Source organism: Tetrao urogallus, assembly GCF_951394365.1.
Source record: "Tetrao urogallus genome assembly, chromosome: 17".
NCBI lineage: Eukaryota > Metazoa > Chordata > Aves > Galliformes > Phasianidae > Tetrao > Tetrao urogallus.
This window is the reverse complement of record NC_136830.1, coordinates 7865528-7877719: the sequence shown is the minus strand read 5'-3', so window position 1 is coordinate 7877719 and position 12192 is coordinate 7865528. Positions and strand designations below refer to the sequence as shown.

At 58.8% G+C, this 12192-nt stretch overlaps 1 protein-coding gene across 1 annotated transcript; it reads right to left on the bottom strand.

The window, feature by feature from the left end:
* Positions 1-5723: 5723 nt before the first annotated feature.
* LOC306952902 (carbonic anhydrase 15-like) lies at positions 5724-9138 on the bottom strand (the record flags this gene model as incomplete). Its single annotated transcript, XM_079543678.1, has 9 exons — positions 5724-5752; positions 5859-5991; positions 6470-6636; positions 6739-6805; positions 6889-6981; positions 7087-7247; positions 7334-7504; positions 8023-8058; positions 9072-9138. The coding sequence occupies 9 exons, from the start codon at positions 9136-9138 to the stop codon at positions 5724-5726; spliced, it is 924 nt and encodes a 307-aa protein (XP_079399804.1).
* Between the last annotated feature and the right edge of the window lie 3054 nt (positions 9139-12192).

The window sequence follows — 12192 nt, the reverse complement described above, 5'->3', positions numbered from 1 at the left end:
CCCCTGTAGGGCAGCTCTGAGCACAGCTTGCAAGCCAGCAAGCAGAAAGCACTGCTGTGCACAGCTTGCCAGCTGTGTGTCCTCCTTGCTGAGGAGGATCTGTCCTTACTGAGTCCATCAGTCTTGTCCCACTCAATCTCCATCGATGCTGCCCACCTTGACACATCTATCCATCTATTCAATCTACACCAATATCTCCATTCATCCCACCCACCCAAACACGTCTGTCCATCACATCCATCGCAGCACCTCCATCCAACCTGCACACTCCAGCATCTCCTATCCTTCCATCTACACCACCATGCTGATCTGCCTCAGCAAATCCTACACAACCATCCATTCTGTCTACACCGATGTCCATCCATCCCAGCCACTCCAGCACCTCCAGCCATCCCACCCACCCTATGTTTCCATCCAGCCACTGGTGGGATACAGGACATGGGGCCAGTTCTGCTGTCAGAACTGAGGTTTCTACATGGCCGCATATGCACTGAAAGCTTGGCTGGCCATTTTCTTTGCAGTAGAGTTGTGACAATTCTGTAATCTAGGGGACTTTTATCCAGCTTGGAGAAGAGCTGGGATCTCCCAGCTCCATGGGCAGGCATTTGTGACAGTGGGTTTAGTGTCTGATGGGTGGGATGTGGCTGAACTTCATTTTCTTTCCCCAGCAACAAAGTTTTTGCAGTGGAATGTGAATTCCTGCTTTCTGCTCTATGAGCTTGTTTTTTTTTCAGGATTTGCACAGGGAATCAGCAGTCTTCATTCTCCCCTTGCTGTGTGTAGACTCTCTACCACACAGGGCTGTGCTGTCCTCATGCCCCTGTGCCCAAATCACTGCCCTCTGCCCATGCCTGCCAAGCTGAGCCCTGCAGACTGTCATGCTGGATTGACATGAGCCCTGAGAGTGGCACAGAAATGGTGACTTTGGGGCTTTTTCCACACTCAGGAAGCTGAAAGCTTAGTTCTTAGTGATGGATTTACCAAATTGTGCCCTGAGGCAGCTGCTCATGCTGGATAAAATCACCAAAGCACGGGGAACCAGGCGCTGGGCAGAGATTTCTCATGGGCTCCACTTTGAAAGCTGCAGACTGCAAGCCAAGCTCTGCCTTCGCGCCTCGCACTCATGAGGACAACCTCACTAATTATTGATTAAAAGATTTTGCTAAACCATTTCCAGAAGCAACAACACACTGAGGAGCGCGTGCTGAATTATTCATCACCGCACCACGGCCCCGGCCCTCACAGCAGGGCTGCATGGCACCTACAGTGGCACTCAGTGGGACCTCAGGGCTGGGACAGCCGGGTCTGGCAGTGGGGACACAGTTGAGCCCAGGACGAGCCCTCTGGACAGTGCTGGGCTTTGCTAACGAGCAGAAACACAGATAGAAAGCAACCCTGGGGCTCTGCACCCAGCTGCAGCTCTCGCTCTGTCGTGTCCTTTGGTGAAATTTTAAACAGTCACCTTCTTTTTTCTTCTCTTTTCTGGCTTGCCATTAATTTCAAACCAAGAGAGACCTAATTTAGTAAATGAGATGCTTCAGGAAGGCTTTAATTAGCTACAGATGGAGGCAGGCAGTGCTATCATGGGCCCCGATCGCACAGGGGGCTGCGCACCCCCACTGCCAGAATACAGTCAGGCTGGGTCCCTTCCACATTCGTGCCCCAGACCAGAGGGGATGCGCTTTGTTCCCCACACATCACTCCCAGTCTTGCAGCCGTTGAGCCCCAACATCCCACCAGCACATGGGGCTCAGCTCGCCTGGCGACATGGCAGCAGCAGAGCAGGGTGCGTGGTGCAGCTCCATCAGCACAGCTGGGGCCACACAAAGAGCTGGGTTACTGTGGACAGCTGGCTGAAACCCGAAAGCAAGAGCTTGGGGGCTCATAATAGCCCTGGGAACAGGCAGGGCCTGGGGTGAAGGCAAGCACCAGGCCCAGGGCCACCCAGCCCTTCCAGGAAGGCACAGCTCTGCCGAGGTGCAGCACGCTCAGCCCCACCGTGCAGCTGTGCGGCCGGGGCATCCCCGAGCTAAATTTACTCCTCAGTCTCCAATCAGAAACTGAAGCTGGGGGGCCCACGCTGGCCAAAAAAAGGAAATGAAACAGTCTCCAGAAAGCACTGACGTGTAAAGCAGAGCGAGTGCCGCGCAAACTGGCCGCCATGCCACATGCCTCAGGTTGGGGCTTTGCCACACTGAGCTTGCTACTGCTTGGGTGGGTGCCCACGGCCCGGGCACACGGCATGAGGTGCACACGTACACACACTTACACACATGTACACACGTAAACACACTTACACACACTTACACACGCTTACACACGCTTACACACACACAACCCCAAACCGTCAGGTGATGGGTGCCCTCCAGGCAGACCCACACATGTGGGGCTGGGTCCACACTGCTCCATCTGTGTCTTTTGCCCCTATGTGCCACCCCTGCCCACTCCCATCACGCGTCATCCCAAATCCTGAGTTAATCCTGTGATTCCTGCCTGTTTCCACCGTCCACGGCAGGCTGGAGATGCCTAAAATACGCAGCAGGTTTCCCTGAATCTGGTAGATGAAACGGAGTTTTGGGTATTCCCCTGCAGCAGAGCCTCAGCTGTAGGAATCGCAGAGCCATCAGTGCCGCAATTAAAGAGAAATTAAATTAAATCAATAAATGTTTTAGGCGGGCTCAGCTGCCAGCACCACCTGACCGAAACAGCCTGCTTGCAAAGAGGAGAGCATTTGCATGGCTGTGGCAAAACAGCAGCCGCCTGTTGCACAGCTGGGATGGTGTTATCTGGAAATGTACACAGCCTGTGAGGGGTAAACAGCTCCAAACTGAGACCCCGAGCTTGTCAACAGGTTGTAAACAGGCTGAAATAAACACCTTTGTGCTGCGGAAAAATATTTATCATCTCAATTTTAGCAGGTTTATAAAATAAAACTCCCAAAAGAGCGACACACCTGCTTTGGAAGGGAAGCAAACACTTGTTTTCTGCTTGATGTTGCCTGTTAGAAGCCATGTTTCCCGATGCAGGTGGGCCACAAAGCAATGAAAACAACGTGAGCTGAGCTTCAGCTCTGTTTAAGCCCCCACCTCAGGGCTTGTGGCTTGGGAGCAGACAGGGCGCAGGGGCTGGGCAGGGGATGGCACAGGGCTGGTGACATGGGCTGGCCTGGGGTGTCTGACTGAGCTTTTTGGGGAGGGGTTTGAGCCCTGGGGCAATCACAGCATGCACGGAGGAGGCGGGAGGATGCAGCCAGCAGCTGCCCTGCGCTGAGCAAACCCCATCCGTGGGCTTGCAGATGGCCTTCCTATCCTTCCGCAGCCTTTGCATGGGCTGAATGCAAGGTTTAAGCGTTTCTGCCATGTTTTTGGCATGTTTGGAGGGGCGGTGTGGGTGCGTGGGTACTGCCACGTGCAGCCAGCCCCGCAGCTGAGCCTGCAATCTCCCAGATGTGCTGACCGCAGCCACAGGGCCCGGGGGCAGCAGTTTCTCTTGCTAAAAATTGTAGCCGGGCCGAAAACATGCGGCCACTTTGGCCAAACAGCAGCTGGAGGACAGGAATAGATAGCCGTGGCCACGGCACGCTCTGCTTCCTCAGCACAAACATTCCAGCACGTGGCACCATGAGTGCCACTGCCCGGCACAGCAGCAAGCAGAGCCAGGAGCAGGAAACGCTGATTTGGGCCCCATTTTGGTAATGGCTCAGAGAAGAAGCTTCCAGGAAGCTCACCAGTGTTGGTAGTTGGGGCTTGGAGAAATGGTGGGGAGGAAATAGCCACTGCCCACCTTCCAGAGCAGGCTCTGGTCCCATCTCACTGCAGGGCACCAGGGCATTTGCACTGCAGCAATTCACAGAAACACCTGAAATGGCTCCTGTCATGTTCAGCATGGCTCCGGTCTTGTTCAACATCTTCAACAGTGACCTAGATGAGTGGCTGACGCACCAGAAGGCTGTGCTGCCATTCAGCAGGATGTGGACAGAGTGGAGAGCTGGACAGAGAGTAACCCGATGAGGTTCAACAAAAGCAAGTGTAGGATCCTACACCCGGGAAGGAATAACAGCATGCATCAGTTCAGGTTAGGGGCTGAGCTGCTGCAAACGGGCTCTAAGAGAAGGACCTGGGTGTCTGCTGACAGTGGTGTGCCCCTGTGGCCAAGAAGGCCAGTGGTATCCTGGGGAGCACTGCAATGAGAGTGAGCAGCAGTGTGAGAGAAGTGAGGCCACATTTGGAGCACCATGCCCAGTTTTGGGCTCCTCAGTTCAAGACAGACCAGGGAACTGCTGGAGAGAGCCCAGCAGAGGGCTGCAAAGATGATGAGGGTCCTGGAGCACCCCCCGTATGAGGAAAGGCTGAGGGACCTGGGACTGTTCAGCCTGGAGAAGACCAAAGGGCAGGAGCCAAGTGGACAGGGCCAGGCTCTTTTCAGCATTGCCCATTGACGGGACAAGGGGCAGCAGGCACAAGCTGGAATATAAGAAGTTCCGTCTGAACATGAGCAAAAACTGCTTCGCTTTGAGGCTGACCGAGCACTGGAAGAAGCTGCCCAGAGAGGTGGTGGAGTCTCCTCTGGAAACATTCAGATCCTGCCAGGACACTCTGCTGTGTAACCTACTGCAGGGAACCTGATTCAGCAGGGGGGTTGGACTGGAGGATCTCTGGATGTCTCTTTCAACCCCAGCAGTTCCGTGACTCTGTGAAATACCTCAAATGCTGCAAAACGTAGTGCTAAGAAACAATGACATTTTTAAACTGAAAGGTGGTGGGTTTAAGTTAGATGTAAAGAAGAAATTCTTCACTCAGAGGGTGGTGAGGCCCTGGCACAGGCTGCCCAGAGAAGCTGTAGGTGCCCCATCCCCAGCAGTGCCCAAGGCAAGAAGCCCAGCAGTGACCACAGCTCCATAAGGACGAGCTTGGCCCCTTGTATCTCAGCTCACCCTGCCCCAGCTGAACTCCCACCTGCAGCACAGCATGGGCACACAGCTGGGCCCTGTGCTTATGGAGCCCTTGGGGCAGGTCAGTACCCACAACCCCCGAACATGGCCGTGGCTCCCAACCGGAGGCGGCTGGAGCTCGGCAGCCACAACCAAGCAGAGCCACGCAGGGGTGACAGCAGGGTCCCCCCAGCCCCCTGTGGAGCAGCACGTGGAGGGCTGGGCCCCTGCTCCAGTCTGCAGTGGGTGCATGGGAACCATTGCCAGACACTGTCTGGATCACCTGCGCACCTAAGTTGCCTCACACCAGGGCATTGCTCAGTCCCACTGTGACCTGTGCCCTTATTCCATAACTTAGGGGGCTGAAGTGCCTGGACCTGGGGCAGACATAACTGCAGCCTAAAATCAGCTCCTGAGAAAGGGCCCCAGGCTGCACCGCGCAGGGCTGAGATGTGCCACGTCCCCAAAGCCAGAGCTGGGGAAGGCAACGTGGCCGTGTGTGTGTATGCTGAGCACGAGGACACGTGCTGGGCCGGGATTTGTCTCGCTGGGGTTCACGCTATGTGTCACCCGGTGCCGTCCCATCCTCCTGCAGCACCCAGCTCCCCCATGGCCACACACCGCCCGTGTCCCTGCACCGGCACTGCACAGAGACACGGAGCCAGGGGCCGCACACGGGGCCAGGAGCTCACCTTTATTGCAGCCCTGACAGCCCCATGACCGAGCCCACGCCAGAGCTGCCGCATCCTCACCCGGCTGATGGCCCCAGCTGCTTTTTACCATTTTTTCCCCATCACCCATAAACCAGAAGTTTCCTCACCGCTGCAAAGAAGAGGCAACAGGGAACCCGGGCCCTAAAGGGAAGACAAGAAGGGGCCGAGCAGGGGCAGCAGGAGCAGCGGGGCGAGGGGACAGCGGGGACACCCACAGCTGGCCGTGGCATCCCGGGAGGAGAAGATCTTGCGGCTGTGGAGCGGTTGTGGAGGACGGAAGTTGTCGGTCATCTTCAGGGGCGCAGCGCCCGAGGCCGGGAAGTGAACGGTGCTGACAAACGCCTGCAGCTGCGGGGGGAGAGGAGCGGGTGGGAGCAGCGCCGCGGGCACTGCGGGCTCTTCACGGGGTGAAGCGAGGCGCACACGCAGATGCTGCCGAGCAGAGCGCAGCGCAGGAGCCCCGTCTTTCCCCCTAACGGCCAGCACACGGCTCTGCACGCACTGCGCTTTGTGCCGCCTCGCAGCTGATGGTGCAGGAAGCCCAGCGGAGCGTTTACAGAGCGGCCAGGAAATGCATCTACTGAGATACCCTGGAAAGGCAGGAGGTCTTCTTCCATCCTCACCAGTCCCCTCCCCAGCCCCCCTGCCATCCAGCAACCCAACCAGTTTCTCGGTGCCCCTCTCAAGCTCTCCATCCCCACATTTCTGCAGATGTCCCCCTTTGCTTTGCCTGCAAGGCTCAAGAAAATGCACAGGGACTGGGGATGCTCACAGCACGGCTTTGGCCAGATGGGCCCTTCCATCCCACGGCAGGTAATCCCATTACCTGCTCCCTGCTGATGCCCACGGGCTCCTCAAACACGGTCCAGATGACGGCCTCGCTGCAGTCAGGGGTGGTCAGGGAGCCCTGGTAGCGGTAGTACCGGGAGAGCTGTGCGACGTGTGGCAGCAGCGTGCCAAGGCGGAAGGTGGAGGCCAGGTCCACTGCCTGCCCTGCACAGCAGGACGTGGGCACTCAGCCCCACCACCCTCAGCATGCCCCAGGGTCTCTCCCCTCCCCACCGTGCCCCAGCACAGAGCCCCAGGGCACCTCACCAGCATGGGAGATGTTCCTCAGTCCCCCAATGATAGTGTTGTAGTTGGAGTTCGCGGCTTCTGAGACCTGCAAAGAGTGAGCGTGCCCTGCAGTTGTGCTCAGCTAAGACCAATGCACGGCAGCATCCATCCAGTGCACTTGCAGCCAACCTGGAAGAAGCAGCCCAGCGCAGCCAGCCCGCTTGGGTGCCCCTTGGCCTCCCCCAAGGTGCGGTACTTGACGTTGATGTGGACGATGTGCAGCTGGAGAAAGTATGGAGAGCTCAGCATGGACACCCAGTCTTTCCAGCAGACAGGCACCAGGATGGGAAATCAAAGGGCTGTGGTGCTAACGGGCTTTTTGCCTACCTCCATGGGGAGCTGATGCCCATCCACGGTGTGCTCAGAGCCATTCCTAGATGGGCTGCCCCAGTGGAAGTGCAGCTGCAGTGCACGGTACCGGCCCGGGAGGCCCCCCCCACTGATGGCAATGTGCTCAGCACCCGGCTCGCTCTCCAGGCTCAGCATCACTGCAGATGATAGGAGAGGGACAGGGCTGGGTGCCGTGGGGCAGCACCGCTGTGGAGCTGAGCCCTGGCTGGAGCAGAACACCCACCCGTGTGCCCATCGTTCAGCAGCCGCCACTTGCCGGGGGGCGCCTGGTCATAGCCCTCAAAGATGATGTCCCCAAGGCTGCCGTCCCGCTGCAGCCAGCGCCGGTCAATGTTAACTGGAGACTGCTTGTCACCGCCGCAGGTGGCCTGCAGCTCTTTCCAGTGGCTGGGGCCTGCAGGGAGCACAGCCATGGGTGCACCTGCAGTGCCATCACCACCACCCTCAAGGGGAACACAAAGCCAAGGGCAGCCCTGTCCCCACCATAGGCCCTGCCCCATCTCCATGCCTTCTCTCCCCACTACTCCAGGAAGGTTTTCCTTGGACACCTGTGGAGCTGCAGCCCACCCCATGAGCTCCCTATTACCCACTGCCCTCATTAAGGGATGGTGCCCTCAACACGTGCCTGTTCTGTGCTGTCCCAACCGCCCCCCGCCAGCCCCAGCACGGTTTAATTGCTGCTGGAGCCGGGTCTGTGCCGGGCAGCAATGCTTGGAGCGCTGCCGGACACGGCTGACCTGCAGCACAGTGAGCACACACCTGAGGGCTATAAAGCAATTGGGCTGTAACTGCTGATTACATGCTCCCTGATCCTTAATTAACCTCTTACAAGCTATTATATGTGTGCTTCCAAAGTGCCTTCGGGCACCAGGCAGGGAAGCACCAAACAGAACTGTGACCATCCCCACTCACCGCACTTCGGGTCTTGTGAGTCGTAGCACCACTGCCCTGCAGGAGAAAGCTGTAATCAGGGGCTGCAGAGGCCCCCACTCCCTAAGCCCCCCCATATTGCAGATCTCTGCACAGCACACAGCGTGGCCGTGGGCAGAGGTGCGCCCACACCGCCCGGAGCAGCGCTACGGAGCCGCTTCCCTCCCACCTCGCTGCTGTCAGTGCAGGGACAGCTCGCTCTGTGCTGCGCTGGGAGCGTGGTGAGGAGCGCCGCTGCTGCCCACGACCGCTCTGCTCCACTCGTGTCCCACCAACCCGTCCGAATCCCTGTGGGGGAACTCAGCCACCCCAGCACTCCCTGCCTGCAGGGATGGTTCCCCTGTCACCCCGCTTTTGTTACACAGGCCGCAGGCAGTGCTGTGTGCACCGCCTGTGCTGCTGGCTTCGCATCCAGCTCCTCACCGCGCTGCTATGTGAGGCTGCAGACATAGGGCTGGGAATGGGAACTGTCCCAGGGCAGTGACTTCAGGCTTTTCTTCCCATGCAGTGGGAACTGAGCCTCTTGCACACCCTCAGAGCCACAAAGCGCTGCCTTCACCCAACTGTGAGCATCCCTGGCACGAGCCAGGTGGGCGCTCTGCTCTACAGCAGAGTGCTGCACGCCCCAGCCCCACTTGCTCTGAGGAGTCATCCTCAGTGGCATTTCCCCGGTTATGAGCACATGGGGCAGAGGGGCTGAAACCTCAATCCCAGCTGTCTGAATGACCATCTGACATCCCAGATGCCTCCCAGCAGGGCTGACACTTCCCTGAGCCCAGCGGCACAGCAGGGACAGGGATGTCCCATGAGGAGGGCACAGAACACAGCTCCTGGTCTGAACCACATCTCCAAACCCCAAGCACCACAGACATGCATTCCCCCCACATGTAATGAAAGAGAATGGCTGGCTGGCACTGCTGTACCCCCTGCCCGGCACCATGCCACCCCATCACCTCCAGCCACCTGCACCCCGTGCCCATCCCTCCGCAGCCCCAACCACGACGGTGCAGCAGACAGGCAGCGCATCTCACCTCCTGCAGCCGCTCGGATGACAAGAGGCAAAGTGACAAAAGTTACCCCCAGCCCCAGCGGCCCCATGCTGGCAGCCCCACTGCAACGCCCCGTCCTCCTCCGCAGTGCGCCCGGGCGGGCGGCAGGGCTGGGGAGAGGGATGCAGCGCTGCCAGCCCTGGAGAAATCCTCGGCTCCAGCTTGAACACTGCTTTTAAATATTCATCACAAGGGCTGAGTTTTTAACTCCTCGCCTGCTAGGAGGGAGCGGGAGCGCCCGGCCCCCAGCCAGCCCCAGTGTGCTGTGCCAGGTCGGACTGGCACGTGTGGGCAGCAGGCAGCAGTGGGAGTTCCCGGCACCATGGGGCTGCTCTGAGCTCCTCAGGGCTGCACTGAGCTTTGTGGGGCCGAGGGGGTGGCAATGAGGGCTGCAGTGAGCTGCTACTCTCCATCCCTAAAGGTATGGGTTGCGGCATTCCCACTGTGCTGCCAGCCCTGTGTGGGGCCATGGAAGGCTTCTGCAGGGCCAATGGGGATCCACGTGTGACATCTTTGGTTCTGGCACAGCTCTGGCACCCCCAGATCTGGAGCTCAGGGAAGGAGCTGGGAGTGAGCAGTGCTACGGGGACCCACAGGTAGAACCCCCTTAACCCTACAATCCTTCAGCCAGGGTGGGTTTGGGGAACTGCAGCATTCCAGCCCAGCACCCATACCCCCAGCACAGCCCAGGTGCGTGGTGCAGGGCAGCCGTTATCCCAATGGAAAAGTTCTCCTCCTGCAGAGGGGAGGTAGGAAGGGGGTGAGTGCGCGGGATGGTGGCGTTGTCACATCATCCTAAAATATCCCCACTTGCCTGAAAGCAGCAGAAAAAAGGAGGCCACGGGGCATGTTCCTCCTCTCCTCCCGCAGGTACTGACCTGGCTCAGCACTCGGAGCTGCTGCCAGGATGAGCAAAGCCTGGCACCACACAGGGCACAGAGTGGACATTCTGCTGGCATCTTGGCCACGGCACTGTGGCTCAGCACTGCTACCGTGTACTGCATGCACAGGGCTGGGCTGGCCAGGGGGCTCTGTGGGGCACGTTCAGCACCCACGGTTCATGCTCCAAGCAGAATCCCAACATCTCCCTGCCCTGCTGGACACCCACTGCCACCCGTCCCTGCTGCCCTCCTACTGGGAGCAGCCTCCAGTTTCTATAGGAACCAGAACAAACCTTCAAGGAACCGCGCTGTGCTTCCCAGCCTGCTGCTGCCATTGCTGCTGCTGCTGCATGCTCACGGCTGCACCATCCTCTCAGAGGGGCTATGTCCATCGTCGTGCTGGGCAGGACAGGGAGCTCCCACAGCCGTACGCACGGGTGCAGGAGCCATTACAGGGATAAAAAAGGGCTTGCTGAAAAATATAAATAGTTACTGCTGCGGCATCCATCGATCCAACGTGGGCACCGTGCCTCCCTGCTGGGAGCCCCCACTGTGCACAGCAGTGCCAGGAGCTGTTCCTGGAGGTGAATCCTCAGCTGGGAACACAGCCTGAGGACCTGGGGGACTGGGATGAGACTGGAGAAGGGGGAGAGGAGCTGCACAGCTCAGCTCACCCAGGGATGGGTGCATGAGGGCTGTAGGCATGCAAAAAGTGGGGAGATGGAGACCAAGCAGAGTAAACCCTAGGCAGTCCTAGCTTTGTTTGTTTCTGGTGCAGCCAGAGTGTCCGGACAGGAGCACAGCAGTGCCCACACAAAGACAGCACTGTGGGCAGCAGCTGCATGTGGCCCTGGCACTGCCCGGCACCCGGAGGGGGATTGCCAGTGTTGGGAGCAGAGCGTGGCCCTGAGTGATGCACTTTGGGCTGGCAGGAGCTCCTGCTGCAGCACCCAGACACTGACATCCATGGGCGTGGGCACAGCCAGAGGGTGCAGCATAGTGGCTGTGCCAGGGCACCGAGAGGAGCCACGCAGGGCCCTGCAGCCTCCCAGAGACCTCTGTCTATCTGTGACACGGGCAGTGTGTGGTACTTACTTCCTATTGCCCTGTAGTGCAGCAGCGCACAACTCCAGGCGCTGGAGGAACTCTGTGAGCTCCTTGCTGTGCCCCATGGGCAGGGGCCAAGGAGCCCGGTGGCACCGCGGTGACGTCGTGTGCTGGACAGCATTCAGTGATGAGCGCATCTTGCAGCCACCAGCAGAGCTCGGGCTGCACTCCTGCTGCTCACTGGGCAGCTGGACAGCATGAGCTCAGCCCCGGCCTCAGCCAGGCCAGCCGGCCCCTCGCCAGCAGCCCCCGCTCCTTTCCTGGCTCTGAGCTCAGCCCTGGGCTATGGCTGTAAATTCTCCTTACCTCCCCAGGCAAAGCAGGTTTGTGACCCCGCACAGAACCCCGGTGTTTGCGATCAGAGCTGGATCCCAGCAGCAGAAGGCAGGAACCCTGGTGCAGAGGGCACAGGGGTGGCACCAGCACAGGGACACGCACAGCAACTCTGATCCCAAGGACCGGTGCCGGCAGCACGTGGGAGAGCACGGAAACCCGACCTAGAGATGTTCACTCACACTGCTAAACCTCGTTTTGTAGAACCGTAGCACGCCTTGCGCTGGAGGGGACCTGACAGATCCCTAAAGCCCACCGTGGGCTGGATACCCCCACCAGCACGGGCTGCCCAGCCCCATAGACACGGGGCACCGCCGGGGATGGGCACCCACAGCTCCCGAGTCCGCCGGCCCCAACGAGCCGGGCTCGGGCTGCCGCAGCTCCGCGCTCCGCTCCTGCCCCCTGCTGCCCCGAATCGCCGCTGGACGGGATTTCCCATCGCGATGCCGAAGAAATGCATCGATGCAAAGAAAAAAAACCCAAAAATCCAAAAAAACAGATGCCGACACAGCACCTTTGTCTTACAGAAGCATTTATTTGGCGTGGGGATGAAATGGTTCTCACAGCATCTTGAGAAAAAGAGAGCTTAGTGCCAACCCTTAGTGCCAAGATAGGAGTTAAAAGCAGCGAGAAGATCCTCACGGGAACCAATCGTCGTAGCACCCAATTTCAGTTCTGCACCATATTTTCACAGAATATCAGAATCTTCTGTACGCAGCCACAGCTCCATCCAGTCCCAACCACTGGCACAGGAGAAACCTCCAAGCAGCGCTTTTCAGAAC